The following is a 15,456-nucleotide window of genomic DNA, read 5'->3' as shown; positions in this document are numbered from 1 at the left end:
AGGTAAAGAAGTCTATGGGTCTAGTGGGGCCTGTGGATCTAGAGCTCAAGGCATTTAAGGGCCTTCGGAATTGTCTGGGGCAAACTTTTATTCCTGAGCTCCAAATAAGAGCTAGTATTTCTATAGCTAGAGATTATTAGTGTTTCTGAATTAAGAGAATCACCACATATTTCCGGTTTATCTATCTGAACTTGTACAACCTGTATAGGTTGGACTTGAAGGAAGTTTTAATACAAACAAAACTCACAAATGTCTTTAGGTATATAAATATTCAAATGTAAGATGTAGAACTCAAATAATAACCCATTTGGGGAAAAACAAAGTTGTGAAATAAATATTGAAAATAAAACTCTGAAAACATTTAGGCTAAATTCATATGGGATATACTTTGAAACATACATTTTATTATCACAGTTCTTTCAACCATGAAAAACCAGTTGCATTTCTCTTTTTATCAGTAATACCACCTGAGAGTTTTAAGGGCATAGACAGCGATAATTAGTGTCGTGTTGCCTTTGTGGGTGATTTGAAATTGATTTTCATTTCTAAGCCAGTATATACAATGGAAGGTATTTGTTGTTTTACCCTGTAAACAAATGGCAAGAATACCACAACACTTTACTTTTCACTATTAGAAATAAAATGGACCTAATATGTTCAAAGGAATTTCACAAAACGAAAACCATTGACATGACAAAAGCGTGCATTTAATTTGATGCTTTGCAGAGATACATGACTAAAGTTGCGTGCATGGCTTGTCCTTTGGGATGGTCCCAGCTGTTTATTTTTAAAGAAAAAATAAAAATGGAGCCAACAAATGCAATTAAGGGGGGAAAAAACCTTGAGACACAAGGGGGCCTACATGTTCTGGTCTAAGAAACATGCAAGTATTACAAAACATTCCAGATACAGTATGACAGATGAACAATGAAAAGGCACTGGAACAATGCTCCTTCTTTCAGAAATGGGGAGTCTAACAGTATTTTTTTCACAAGTGGTATTGATGAAACCATCTTTATTTGTAAAGAATTTTATAAAAGGAATTTTAGCACCATCATTAGAGGAAAAATAATAATACATTTTAGCCCTGCCTATCTCCAGTCTTGGAATAATAACAGAAGCATAGCACCTTTTAGTATCTAAAATATAAACAAGAATAGTAAGTCCATCCCAGCTTCTAGAGATGAGGTAGCTCATGCTAAAAAATGTTGGGTCACTTTTCCTATGAGAGTTCAAAGGCCAAATGTTCTAATTCCAATCATCACATTTGAATAGAGTCAGCTCCACCACTTGAGTTTCTAAATCTTTTTCTTCATTATAGGCTTCCGGATGATGAGATTGTACATGTGGAAGACTCTCCACTTTGGGTCCTGGACATATGTTTATAAAGTTGTACGTGTAAATTATTTTTCATTCAATGTCTTCTTAAACAAGAAAGTGCAAATGTATTCAATGGTATACTCATGGTAACTTCTATCTATATTGATAGACTGAGTCAAGAGGGAAAAGTACTTTTAATCTGAATGAGAAGTCTGAACTCACTACCCTTTACAAAAATTTCAGATCACTTTGTTTTCCTGAAATTCAAATGAAAATGTATTATTTAAAAATCCCATTTAAGACAGTGAGAAACTGATGCGTATTTTTTCAAGTTCTCTTTGAAGAATCTCTACGGTAGTTACAGAATCTCAAGACATGAATGTGGGTTTCAATCACAAGGGTAAACATTTTGGCTTCATTTTTAATTGATAATCTGGGAATGAAAGGTTATAAAAGGGCACTACTTTGTATTTTTCAAACTACAGCCAAGTGAAATAAACATATATTGTGGTTTTACATACCCCACTCTTTAAGCTACCTGCCAGGAAGAAGAATTTTCTCATAAATACTTAGCAACTTTGTCATTACACTGAAATAAATTGAAGAAAACGGAGATTCATTTTATTCAATCAGTTTACTTTTTTAAAAGGTGGTCGTTGTCATTGGTCGTCTTAAACCTAAACTGTATTGAAAAATATTTTAAATCAATTAAAACTTGAGGATTGTAAGTAAAATAAATATTCTGAAGGATAAGGAGGCCAGGCACTTAAGACCATATATACAGTGCTGATGCAGGATCAGCCATTACTTCAAGAGTCTCAGGATTAGCTTCAAACAGTCAAGATTCTTGTGAATGGTGGTGGTCATTGATGGCGGGGGTGGTGCTCATTGTCGATGTACCTTGGCTTGCTTTATACAAAACAAACTGGCCCAATTTCTACGCCAAATTCTTGGTCTGTGCTGCCAACATCCACAGGGGCAAGATCTATGATGGGCAAGCGTGCCACATTCTGCGTTCTATATTCAAAGATGGTCTTGCCCACATTTCCATTTCGTTTCTGGAATTAAACAGTGCAAAAGGTTAATAGTATATACAAATTATTCCAAAGACGTTAGACATAAACTTCCAAGACAAATTTGATAATGTGAACACAGTGACTTTTAAAGCACTACTTAAAATTAAGAGCACTGCTAAAATCAAGTTGGTACTGGCATGGCTGCAGGCATTTCTTTCATGCTTTAAATTGAGGAAATCCCTTTTGTTCTTTTGCAGCTTCCAAAATGGTCACTAAAAACATAAACGGAAAGCCTTTTTGCTTTTCACAAATGAAATAATCCATCTTGAAATATTTTCCTTTTTTATATCTATATATGCAAATGGAGAGACATACAAATCAGTCAAAAATTCAAGGAATAGCTCAGATTGATTGTATATTTTAGAATCGAGGAATTTTAGGGGCGCCTGGGTGGCTTAGTCGGTTAAGCGTCCGACTTTCGCTTGGGTCATGATCTCGCCGTTAGTGGGCTCGAGCCCCGCGTCGGGCTCTGTGCTGACTGCCAGCTCAGAGCCTGGAGCCTGTTTCAGTCTGTGACTCCCTCTCTCTCTGACCCTCCCCTGCTCACGCTGTCTCTCTCTCTCTCCTAGAAATAAGTAAAACATTAAAAAAAAAAAAATTAAAAAAAAAAAAAAGAATCAAGGAATTTTAAGCATGAAACTGAGATGAAATCAAGTGACTTGCAGGAGAACCGAAGTGAGTTTGCAGAAGAGCTGGGTTGAATCCCAAGGATCCAGTCCTTTGTTAATTATTGTATTAAAACTTCTATGATGCTTCATGTACTAACACACATTCACGTTATCCTATAGAACAAGTATAAATGAAGCTACTATGCATAATTATAGACTGGGTAAAATTGCCCTCACATCTGCCAAGGCAGTATTTTTAACAAAAATAACTTTTTCCTCAACCAGATCAATATAGATTAAAAGTACTTACAGAGCAAGTATCATGAAGAACTATGTATCTGAATCTAACATTTCCCTCTGCTTTGATTTCCAAGTCATTTGACCCTTTGAGAACCACAGCTTTCTTGAGGTTCTTGGCTTGATCATCCATGTATCCTACACTGTTTTTACAGATGTAAGTAATGTTCTGGGAAGCTTCTTTTGATAAAAGGCGCAAGAAGGTCATTTGAGTAATGGCTGCATTAGGTGACCGATGGTCTCCATAAACAAACTAGAAAAACAAAAAGAATCTTTGTCATACGAAGGGTTTTAATAAGTGCCATGCATGCATGCGTGTGTGTGCGTGCGCACACGCGAGCCAGCGTGCATGTATGTTGCTTTCAGACATCAATTTTGAAGAGTATTACTTCTATTCTTTCATACAACATACTCTACCTATATATGAAAGATATTTTAAAAATTCTATAAATACTTACAAGGAAGAGCCTCTGTCCTTATTACCCCCAAACAAAAGGTAATGAAACCAATGATAATTATAACTCACTAGAGAAAGTATAAGTATTTTTTATCTGCTTCTCTATTTATGTAAAAAAATCTTGAATATTGCTTTTTATAAAGAAGTTATACTTGAGGATTGGTACAATCATGTATCAAAAATAACTCCCTGTTCTTATTGCGAATTATAATAATAATGGAGACTTAATTTTTTAAACCCACTGTTACATACTTATAGGAAATAGGAATTATAGGCTTTCTATTAGCTAACAAAAACAGATAATCAAAAATATCTTCCTACAGGCTCTTTTCTGCTTCTCTTCTATTTTGAGATTTATTTTCAATGCTCCTATCTGAGCCTTTTACATAGTATATTAACTAAATTACATTTCAATTGGGTATATTTAAAATTTAAATTTCCCTACCTATTAAATAATAGTAGATTCTAGTATATCCTGTTCACACCTATAATGTCTTATTATGTTTACTATAATGAGTTCTGAGGGAAGGTCAGAAGCAGAGTTGAGAAGAAAGTTTCAGAGTTAGGCTGCCATAAAGAGACCTAAAATGAAATATTCATATTACAATAGTAAGTGGCAAGGCTGGTTGAGAATCTGAATACAGGACCATGAAAGAAACATAAAGGAAAAATATTAATAAATTCACATGCAGTTGACCCTTGAATAACATGCAGCTCACTGCAGGGGGACACTTACACACAGAAATTTTTCAGCACCACAGTACAGTGCTGTACATGTATTTTCTCCTTCTCCTGAGTTATAGTTTCTTTTCTCTAGCTTACTTTATTGTAAGAATATAGTATGTAATACATATAACATGCAAAATATTTGTTGACCAACTGCTTATGTTATTGGTAGGTCTTCCAGTCAACAGTAGGCAATTACTTGTTAAGTTTTGGGGGGCTCAAATGTTATAGGCAAATTTCTGGCTGCACAGATTTTTGACTGATTTTTGTCCCTAACCCCTGTGTTGTTCAAGGTTCAACTGTAATTATAAAGACAGCTTAAGTTTAAATAACACTACAAAATTTACAAAGTGATTTAATTATTAAAAATACTATTATAGTGATTACCTAATATTTATTTATAGCTTATCATGTACCAGAGACAATATTAAGCTCTTTATATTCATACAGAGACTGAGATAAATATTATCACTTTCACTTTAAAATGGCAAAACTGGGGGCGCTTGGGTAGCTCAGTGGCTTAAGTGGCTGACTTCAGCTCAGGTCACGATCTCAGTTTGTGAGTCTGAGTCCTGCGTCAGGCCCTGCACTGACAGCTCAGAGTCTGGAGTCTGCTTTGGATTCTGTGTCTCCCTCTCTCTCTCTCCACCCTTCCCCAGCTTGTGCTCTCTCTCTCTCTCCTCTCTCTCTCTCTCTGCCTCAAAAGTAAATAAACATATAAATTAAATTAAATTAAAATGGCAAAAAGGGGACAACTGGTGGCTCGATGGGATGAGCAACCAAACCTTGATTTTGGCTCAAGTTATGATCTTATGGTTCATGGGATCGAGCCCTGTGTTGCGCTGTGAGCATGGAGGGATTCTTTCTCTCTCTCTTCCCCTCCCTTTTCATCCTCTCTCTCTCACACACAAAATAAATAAATAAAACTTAAAAAAATAAAATGGCAAAACTGAGGCTCCAAAAGGTTAAGCGACTTCCTGAGGTCACAACATTGGCAAGAGATGCAGGTACGTGTCACCAAGGTCTCTTGATGCTAAATATAATCCCTGTCTTGCAACTGCGGCAAGATCCCTTTAAATATACTCTACAATCAGTGTCACATGCGTTAAAGGAACCAATATTAAGAATAATTACTTTTCCGCATTCCATCAATGGGAAAATTATCATGCAAAATTTATGTTAATACAATTCATAGTAAAATTTGTTTATGCAATAATAAATTTGGTCAAAAATAATAGCATAACCTTAAATAAATAAAATGAAATAAATAATGAAAAGCAAAGAATTCAATTTTAAGTAAGCATATTAAATTACCTGAGATCCTCTATTCATATCAAGACCATACCAAACGGGCTTATGGTCAGAAGATCTGCTAGCCCACCAGGTTTTAAGAGGCACGCTGGATGGGTTGGCTGAAATGCACGTTTCTCCTGTGTCCATGTTGCAGTAGACTTTGATTGCATCTTCAGCAGATCCCTGGTTAGGATCAATCCAGTACTCACCTATTTTCCAAAATAAAAATATTTGCCAAGTAAAGAGAATTTCAAACATGATCATGAGTCTCTAGAAGAATTAACAGAGGGTTTGAAAATATGAATTCACTGATAAAGGACTCTTTTAAGAGAGAGTATCTCAGTTAAGAAAATAGTCTGCAGTTAAGGAAAAAGTAACTAACACATTGGAGTCCTTTCTGCACAGGGAAGCAGTGTTTGTGCTAAGGCAGTTTGCCAAATCATGTGCTTAAGGCTCAATGCACACATGGGAAGGAAATATCACAATCCTCGTTGTATAAATGAGAAAACTATACCAAAAGAGATAAGTCACCATAATTAAGTGGCTTTGCCAAAATGAATGTGTTCTCATGAAATTTACAAAGCCAATATTTGAAATCAAAATGTAATTGGAATGTAATAAAATAACATATTGTCAAAACTATGACTAAAGTAAGTAAATGAGTTGAACTTACAATTAGAATGCTGTAAATTATCTCTATAACTACATGAAAATGGATCATTAATAGAATATGTCCTCTTTTATGATACTTATCATCTTATCCTATAAAATTTCATGTCATTGACTGTCCCACCATAAAGCATAAATTCTGTGACATTTGCCATTTTACCTCTTGTGTCTGTCACTAAGTAGAGAGTCAATAAAATATTTTGGGATGCAGTGGAGAATCCAATGGGAAACAATGGACTTGGCTCAAATGGGTACATGGGTACTCACCGCTCTGCTTTGCAGAATGGCAAAGCTTTAGGTCATCACAGGTCCGGGCTGGATGCTTTTTAGAGCCATCAGGGCTGCGCATGGTTTCAATCTGACTACTGAGTGACTTCAGGGTAGCATGGACCCCTGGGTCAGTTTTGTTTTTGTCATCAGGGGCCGCCTGATCTTCAGTAAACTCTGGAAGTGGATCTGGCATGCTCTCATCGTAGTGACCCATGATATCCCCAAGAGCAGCTGTAAGGTGGCCAGGAGGGCCTGGGGGACCAGGTGGACCAGGCTCACCAGGAGGACCCTAATTTTTGGAAAAAATTGGAAATATAGTTAATATATTTTGGGGGGTTTTGTTTTTCAGCTGGACACAATGGCACTGATGCGACTTGGTGCATAGGGAGTTACGTGGAGATACTGCAGTTTGATGGCACTGACAGATCTATGACCTCATGACCTTTTAAAACTAGATGGCTCTGGCCTGGCAACCTATAACTTCCTAAGGATGAGAAATGATGCATAACCTTAATCAGACAACATATTTGTAAGCATCTGAGACCAATAAAAATCAAAGCGCAAAACATTTGCTCTTGATGACCCAATATATTTTGTGTTAAGAATGTCTAGATATGTACATTCATTTCCACACTCTTTGGGCAAAGCACAGCTAAAATGTTTAAAAGGATTTATGGACAGAAGCTGGAGGAGGAGATGCAGAAGAGTTGTGGGTGCTAGTTCTTCAAGGCCTCACATCTCTATCAAGGACACACCCACAAGAAACACCCACAGAAGAATTTTCCCCTGCTCCCAAATATGGGGGGAAGTATAGGCAGTCGTTTTATGTGTATTAATTGGTGTGTAGATAAAAATTCTCTGTACTAAACAAAACTGAAGGAAGTTGTCTTTAACCTTTTTATCAAAAATAAACAGCTCTCTTATTTTTTTTGCCAAACAAAAACTATTGGAATAATAGGGAAGTCACAGGGGCTTGGAAGTGGATCCTTGCTATCAATCCTTTCTGCGATTTCTCAAGGAAGAGCTCAGCTACTTGAGAGAAATGGCTGACAACTGGAAGAGATGCTGCATCTGTGTTTTCTGTCTGGAGCACAGTCTTGGCAGTCAGAGGGCTGGAGCTCTGAACTGACCATGCCACTGATCAAGTGCTCTGGCCAAGTTGCTTCACCCTTCAGTCCCAACCCTGCCTCATCCTCAACAGACTATTAAATCATTTTTGCCCCCATTAAAGTCATATCATGATTCTATGCATTCCTTTCTGCTAATGAAGGGAAGAAATTTTTTTTTCTATCAAGGACTGCTGAACCACAAGAGCCACATAAGTCAGAGGTATTCTAATTCTGTAGCTGTTCTCCATGCACAGAGAAATAAATAGGAAATATTCCTCTTGACCATAGGAAAATAAGGCTATTCCATCCATATAATAAATAATACATATTTAATTTAATGATAATACCATTAAAAGAAATAGATAGGAGTAAGAAGGGAAAGGGAAATAAGACCAGAGAGGAAGAAACACCAGAGAGGGACGCAAAACTCATATACATACATGCACACAAGTACACATGTGTGTGGCAGATATATGAGAATGCTTCCCAAATTCCTGATGTTTCCCAAGCTGATATTGTTGGAATTTTTTAATAAAAAGCTTTAATTTAAAAACTTTCTTTTTATTTTAATGTTTTATTTATTTTTGAGAGAGAGAGAGAGCGTGAGCCGGGGAGGGTCAGAGAGAGAGGGAGATACAGAATCTGAAACCGGATCCAGGTTCTGAGCTGTCAGCACAGAGACCGATGCGGGGCTCGAACCCACGAACCGTGAGATCGTGACCTGAGCCGAAGTCGGACGCTTAACCAACTGAGCCACCCAGGAGCCCCAATTTAAAACTTTTCTAAATGTCATTCTCAAAAGAGAAAAACTTTAATTTCATATTTTCCACTTTCTAACATTCATGAATGATTATTCATCAAATCTCACACTTAGTTATTTAAAGCAAAGCAACATTTCATAATTTTAATTATAATTGCTCCTTTCTCTCGTTGATGTCGCATGAAGTCAAGTCACATTCAGTACCCTGGACTCTAATTTTATATACACTAAATAACCTGGATTTAACTCTTCGGAGGAGTTACTTAGACAAGCTCTTGTGTGACTTTTAGGTTTGTTTTCAGAGTTCCTTAAATCTCTCGCTCATCATGCTGCACAGGCGATGGGAAGCAACAGCATCACCTGCATGCAACCCCCGTGATTACCTCAGGTCCTGCTTCTCCGACACTGCCCCGCACACCAGGAGGCCCGATAGGCCCAAGTGGCCCAGGGTTTCCTTCTTTACCTGAGGGACCAACTGGGCCTGGAGGACCCTGCCAGAAACAAAGACTATATTTTAGATTTATGAAGAAGACGTTTACAATGACCATCTAATCAAAGAACTATTTTCCTTACGAGCTGTCACAATGTTTTCGCATTCATATTCCTGATGACTAATCAATAGAGTTCTGGCTCTCTACTGTTCCCTGTTTCACCACACATGAACTCTCCATCATCCAAGCATGCCCAAAGCATTCAGCTTTGGTTTTAACCAAATTTCAGTTAAAAACCTGAATGGACTGGTTATCTACTTTTTTTTTGGAAGGATGCTGTTTCATCAAATCTCATGTATTGGAAAGTTAATTAGAAAATTTAATTAACTAGGACTAAGAAAATGACAGAAGTTAGAGGGATTGATATAAGTTAAATTTGCGGGCTTATTCCCCAGGATCTCCTCACATCCTAGTTATGTCAATACTACTCTTCTCAGTGTTATGTATGATTTGTATTTAGATAGGAGAAATTCTTTCCAATGATTTTTTGAAATAATTACATGTGTCAGCTGTCTTATGACATTAATGACCTATTGGAGGCAGCATTAACACTAATGTAGAATTTTTTAAAGCTTCAAATATTGGTTTCATTTAATGATTTGCTTCCAAATTAGCCTTATGCAAACTCATACTTTCTGAGAAAGTATCTCACTTACTTAGAGAAAGAAAAACATATCAAGCCTCAAAATCTGTTTCCACTTCATGATAAGTCCCATTATATGTTCTCAAAGAATATAGGTTTAATGGAAATTTCTATGAACACAGAGTAAGAAAATGAAGTTACAGATAAGTATATTCACACTAAGTACTTCATGGTTCCATGAAGTAATATGTGATATTTCAGAATATTTCTACTTAAAGGTGGTTGCTGAATGGCTTATCTCATATATTTGCTTCTAGCTGCAGAGGATCTGGGCCTAACTCCTGCTTCAATGCCATGAAAATGATACTCAGGACTTAGCACTTTGTTACCAAAAGCATTATTATTTACATCAGCAACTTATTAGGTTTTGTTACTTACTCTGGGGCCAAATGGTCCAGGAATTCCAGCACTGCCTTGTTCACCATTTGGACCCTAAGTAGGAAAAAGTAAGAAATGTTGCCAAAATATTTACACCTGCATTTTGCCATTGTCAGCTTTTAAAAATGTGGTCTCATTGACTTCAGCAGCATATACTAATTTCTAAAGTCTTCAATCTCTACAATGTCTATATGAGTTGACTAATACTAAACTGTAGGAGTAAGGGAACGTATATCCTTTGCTTTATTTCTTCCTGACAAAACTACAGCTGATATATGGCAAATGGGTAATTACATATTCATCAAGATATGCTTTGAAATGAAAATAAGATACAAAAGGTCCAACCATTTAATAGGCAAATATATATTTATGTCAAGATACCTGTGTATTTCCACATGGCAAGCAAATAATACTTCGAAAGATAACTTACAGGAGGTCCAGGAAGACCCTGTAGACCAGTGAATCCTCTGTGACCCTTCTGACCTCTGTCACCACGGTCTCCATGATCACCTTTGTCACCTCGAGGTCCTTGAGGTCCCTAGAAATAGGGTCACAGTGTGTATATTGCTTGTTAAGACTACAACTTACCACAATTTTAATTTTTACAATTGTATATACTACACTCTTGAATACTGTACAGCAATCCCTCCCTTATCTATGTGGGATAAGTTCCATGATCCATAGTGGATGCCCGAGCACTATACATACTATATTTTTTTTCCTATACGTACATACCTATGATAAAGTTTAATTTATAAATTAGGCATGAATTAAGAGATTAACAATAACTAATAATAAAACAACAATTACAATAATACACTATAATAAAAGTTATCTGAATGTGGTCTTTCTCTCTCTAAATATCTTATTGTACTCTACTAATCGTTCTTCCTGTGATGATGTGAGATGGATAAAATGCCTATGTGATGAGATGAGTGAGGTAAGTGACGTAGGCATTGTGACATAGTGTTAAACTGCTACCGACCTTCTGATGATATGTCAGGAGGATCATACTGCTTACTGACTGCAGTTAACCATGGGTAACAAACCCCACAGAGCACAATGCGGGAGGAGGGACTACTGTGTGAACTAACATAGTTAACTTACAGAATTAGACCTAGAAGCTTGTGTCTATTTTCTCCAAAAATGAAGGTGATCACTAAAAACATAAGATATATACTACTGTTTTCCTAAAGATTCAGTTTTTTAATGTTTACCCTGCATTACATGAAAATGATGCATTTTTAAAAAAAATTGTTTATTAATGTTTATTTTTTAGGGAGAGAGACAGAGTGCGAGCGAGGGTTGGGCAGTGAGAGAGGGAGACACAGAATCTGAAGCAGGCTCCAGGCTCTGAGCTGTCAGCACAGAGCCTGACATGGGGCTTGAACCCATGAGCCATGAGATCATGACCTGAGCCGAAGTTAGACGCTTAACCGACTGAGTCAATCACATGCCCCATAAAAATGATGCATTTTTAAGTTTGAGCTAACTTAGCTGAAACATTTTCCAAAGACTCTATTTCATATATTATGATGATATATTTATGTGAAAATATGCCACCATACATAGATTCTTTCAAATTAAAACATGAGTTATTATTCTCTTATATTACCTCTAAGAAAGGAATGTTTATTAAATTTGCACATGTAGATATGTTAACTGGATATGACAGCTGGGACTATATTAAGAAACTGGCCATATTTGAAAGTTGCTAAGAGAGTAGATCTTAAACACTCTCACCACAAGAAAAGAAAATTTGCAGCTATGTGAGATGACAAGTCCTATTTACACTGGTGTTGTGGCAATCATTTCACAATGTGTACCTACATCAGATCATTGTGCTGTGCCCTTTAATAATATTATAGGCCAATTATATCTCAAACTTGGGGGAACATACAAAATCGGCAAAGTCTTATTCAAGCAAGTGTTAGAAGAATATTATTATTAAGCCCCTCTTCTCTAAAGAAAACACAATGAGGGGCACCTGGGTGGCATAGTCAGTTAAGTGTCTGACTTTGGCTCAGGTCATGATCCCAGAGTTCGTGGGTTCGAGCCCTGCATCGGGTCCTGTGCTGACAGATCAGAGCCTGGAGCCTGCTTTGTATTCTGTCTCCTTCTCTCTTTGCCCCTTCCCCCGCTCATGCTTTGTCTGTCTGCCTGTCTATCTCTCAAAAATAAATAAACATTAAAAAAATTTTTTAAAAAAACACAATGAAATGCTTGTTATCCTTTTATCTGCAATATCTATACCCAAAACTATCAATCCAGATCCTGAGAAACTAAAGGAAAAGCAGTAATTCAACATCTTATTGTGGGATAAAAGCTATGCCTAGAGAAGAGGTGGGAATGAACAGATCAGTCTGATTAGTCTTGGGCTGCCCTTTTGGGTTTTTTTTCTTTTTTTTTTTTAAGTCTTAGGGAATAGAAGCAACTCCAGGGCTCCAGAGGTTCACAGTAAATGGCCTAGAGGCAAAGGGTCACCTACTATAGGGACAGCTTCTATTGTCTTTAGTTTTCCTAAAGAGAATTCAAACTCTTATCAGTCTGACTTCAGGGAATGGAAAATATCAAATAGACTGGCTCTCAGGTTAATTTTCTTCTGAATAGTTTCTTCCTCTTATTATTTTGGTTCTCTCTCATACTCCTTTTTTTTTTTTTTTAATTTGTACATCCTAATTGTCGAACAGTATGTGATTCTTTTTATAATAAAAATAAGACTAGATCTCAGTTACTTTTACATATTCTATATAACAACACAAATTTATATACTAAAAATCAGCCTGAATGTTTTCATGTTAGAGAAGTTCTTTTATTTTGGGGATGCCTTAAAATTTTATAACTGAAAATAAACTAAACCAGAAAGCACCTACTTAAATTATTAACTAAAAATAATTTAATCATGAAAAATAAACCACATTGTTTTTATAACTAGTTAGAAAATTGCTCACTTGACATGCCATGTAACTATGATATTTCCAATCAGGTTCAAATCAAAGCTCAGAAATATGAGTTAATAACAGATTATGAATTTGGGCTATAACTTTTCTTCATCGATATAGAGATTAATTTATATAATGAGTGTCAAAGGAACATAGCCTATCAGGCTTCTCATCAGACATGATTCATTCATGGTAAAACATTTATATAATGATTAACCTGGAGGCAACTGCAAATAGCAAAAAGATCAGAACATGGGCAGGGCAGTCTAGCTGAAATTAAAACATATTTGGCTAGCACTTTTCAAATTTACAAAGAGATTTCAAACCCATTTTTCTATGTGATTCTTAGAAATCTCTGAGAAAAGGGCACTATTATTCCTATTAATTGAGGAGAAAACTGTGACTCTAAAAGTCTTCACTGATCACTGAAAGAACTAACAGTGAAACTCAGAGGACATATGTTTACATTATAGAAACAAATATAAACTCCTGAGTATTAAATTTATATTTTTGTCCAAAGTTTGAAGAACTCACTAATTTCACTATGAATCTCAAATCGTGCTTTGTTGGCAGTATATTTTGTGTGAGATGTTTTTTACTTTTAAAGAAAAACAGAGAACTTACAAGTAAACCACGTTTTCCAGTTCGACCAGGTGGTCCTATAGGACCCCGAGAACCCTAGAAGAAATTTTCACAAAAATTGGTATGTAAAAAAATATGCGTATACTATATAGATATAGGATTCACAAATATGTAAGTTGTATATCTATGTGGATACTCTGATGGCTAATTGATTAAAATCAAGCTAATGTCCTTAGGTATAAGAATATGCTCACTACAACTCCAATGACACTTATTTAGTCAATTTTATTAATTGACTTCACTGAATGAAGATCACCTTAGTCGACTATGGTAGGACATTACTGGCTTAAATTTAACAAAATGCATACTTACCATATTTCCTATAAATCACAACATTTTTAGATAATGAAATTCAAAACATCAGAATTTTTGAAAATCTATTAGAAATCAAATGTTGTCCATTAAGATTTTAAGAACTGAGTCATCATTGACTGTTCATCATTCTTTGTTTAGAGTGCTTAGGCAAGTGCACAGGTGTGGTTATATGCAGGCATACATGTAGCTCCCTGTACGGCCTCCTGACGTTACAACTGTCAGTATGAAATTGACTCTCCTTACCGGATCTCCTCTTTGTCCTGCATCTCCTGGAGCACCGACAGGACCCGGGGTTCCGGGGGCGCCCTGAGAGCCCGGCAGACCTGCAGGCCCAGGGTCTCCACGATCACCCTGATGAGAAGAGCCATGGCATTACTCTTTTGATATTTATTCTTTTTTTTTAATTTTTTTTTTAGAATTTATTCAGTTTTGAGAGACGGAGAATGAGTGGGGGAAGGGGCAGAGAGAGAGGGAGACACAGAATCTGAAACAGGCTCTGAGCCATCAGCACAGAGCCTGATGTGGGGCTCGAACTCACAAACTGTGAGATCATGACCTGAGCTGAAGTCGGATGCTTAACCGACTGAGCCACCAGGCACCCCGATATTTATTCTAAAATAATGGCATTCTGTATGCTCATGCTATTCATGAAAATATATATATATACACCTCTTTTAAACCTCGTTTTTATTATTCAACTTATACTTCACTTAAATATTTTACTTGCATTGACTTGTTAATTCCAATTTCAGATTGCCTCCCTCTCTTCTTCCCCTCACTCTTACCCTCTTCCTCCCCCAGTCAAGACTGCTGGAGCATAGCAGGAGCGTCAGCTCCAGGATTTACATGTTTCTTACACCAGCAGTCTGCAAGTGTATCCATTCACTTGGAATAAACAGAGACTTTCCAGAGTGTGACGGCTGAGAAAATTTTAAGGAAACCGCTTTCTAGATTTTCAGCTCCGTAAGTGATATCTCAGAAAACTCATTGGAAGCATCCTTCCCTACTTCCTCTTTAATAATCACTCTTCTCCCATTTTATGAAAGAAAAAGCAGACATTCATATCTGTCTACAATCTTTTTATAAAGTAAACATCTCAAGGCACAAAACTAAAGACTTTTCCAGAATGCACAGTTCACTTGAGAATAAAGCAGAGAGGTATTTGGAAAGAAAGAGGATGTTGCTTATTTATCCAGATGACCCAACTATGACAAGGCTCCAAATCTTATCATCTCCTTAAGAAAGTCAGAGGTGAGATTATTGTTATACTAACATGTATTATCATAATTATTTGACTTGAAATATGGAGTCAGACCTATTTTGCTGACAGAAACTAAGTCTTATTGGACTGATTAGTTTGGCAGCCAGGATAAGCCTTGACCATTAGGTTAGAGAATGGACATATAATACTTTAAATAAGCTAAATTGGCAAATACAAGATTTTGAAAAAAATGTACTGA

General features: G+C 36.5%; 1 protein-coding gene across 1 annotated transcript in view; it reads right to left on the bottom strand.

Annotated features, from left to right (window-relative positions):
- Positions 1-384: 384 nt before the first annotated feature.
- Positions 385-15,456, bottom strand: part of COL5A2 (collagen type V alpha 2 chain) — a 150,410-nt gene continuing 135,338 nt past the window's right edge. Inside the window, exons 46-54 of the mRNA XM_039223887.1 lie at positions 14,240-14,347; positions 13,664-13,717; positions 10,528-10,635; positions 10,098-10,151; positions 8,969-9,076; positions 6,714-7,005; positions 5,799-5,986; positions 3,315-3,554; positions 385-2,378 (exon numbers count right to left, since the gene is read on the bottom strand). Coding sequence (XP_039079818.1) covers positions 2,232-2,378; positions 3,315-3,554; positions 5,799-5,986; positions 6,714-7,005; positions 8,969-9,076; positions 10,098-10,151; positions 10,528-10,635; positions 13,664-13,717; positions 14,240-14,347 — 1,299 coding nt within the window. The 3' untranslated portion in view covers positions 385-2,231. The remainder of the gene's footprint in view (positions 2,379-3,314; positions 3,555-5,798; positions 5,987-6,713; positions 7,006-8,968; positions 9,077-10,097; positions 10,152-10,527; positions 10,636-13,663; positions 13,718-14,239; positions 14,348-15,456) is intronic.

The sequence above is a fragment of the Hyaena hyaena genome, unplaced genomic scaffold (genome assembly GCF_003009895.1).
Source record: "Hyaena hyaena isolate Hyena2069 unplaced genomic scaffold, ASM300989v1 scaffold_1486, whole genome shotgun sequence".
In the NCBI taxonomy this organism is placed as follows: domain Eukaryota; kingdom Metazoa; phylum Chordata; class Mammalia; order Carnivora; family Hyaenidae; genus Hyaena; species Hyaena hyaena.
Note: the sequence above shows the minus strand (reverse complement) of the source record. Positions and strands in the feature narration are given on the sequence as shown.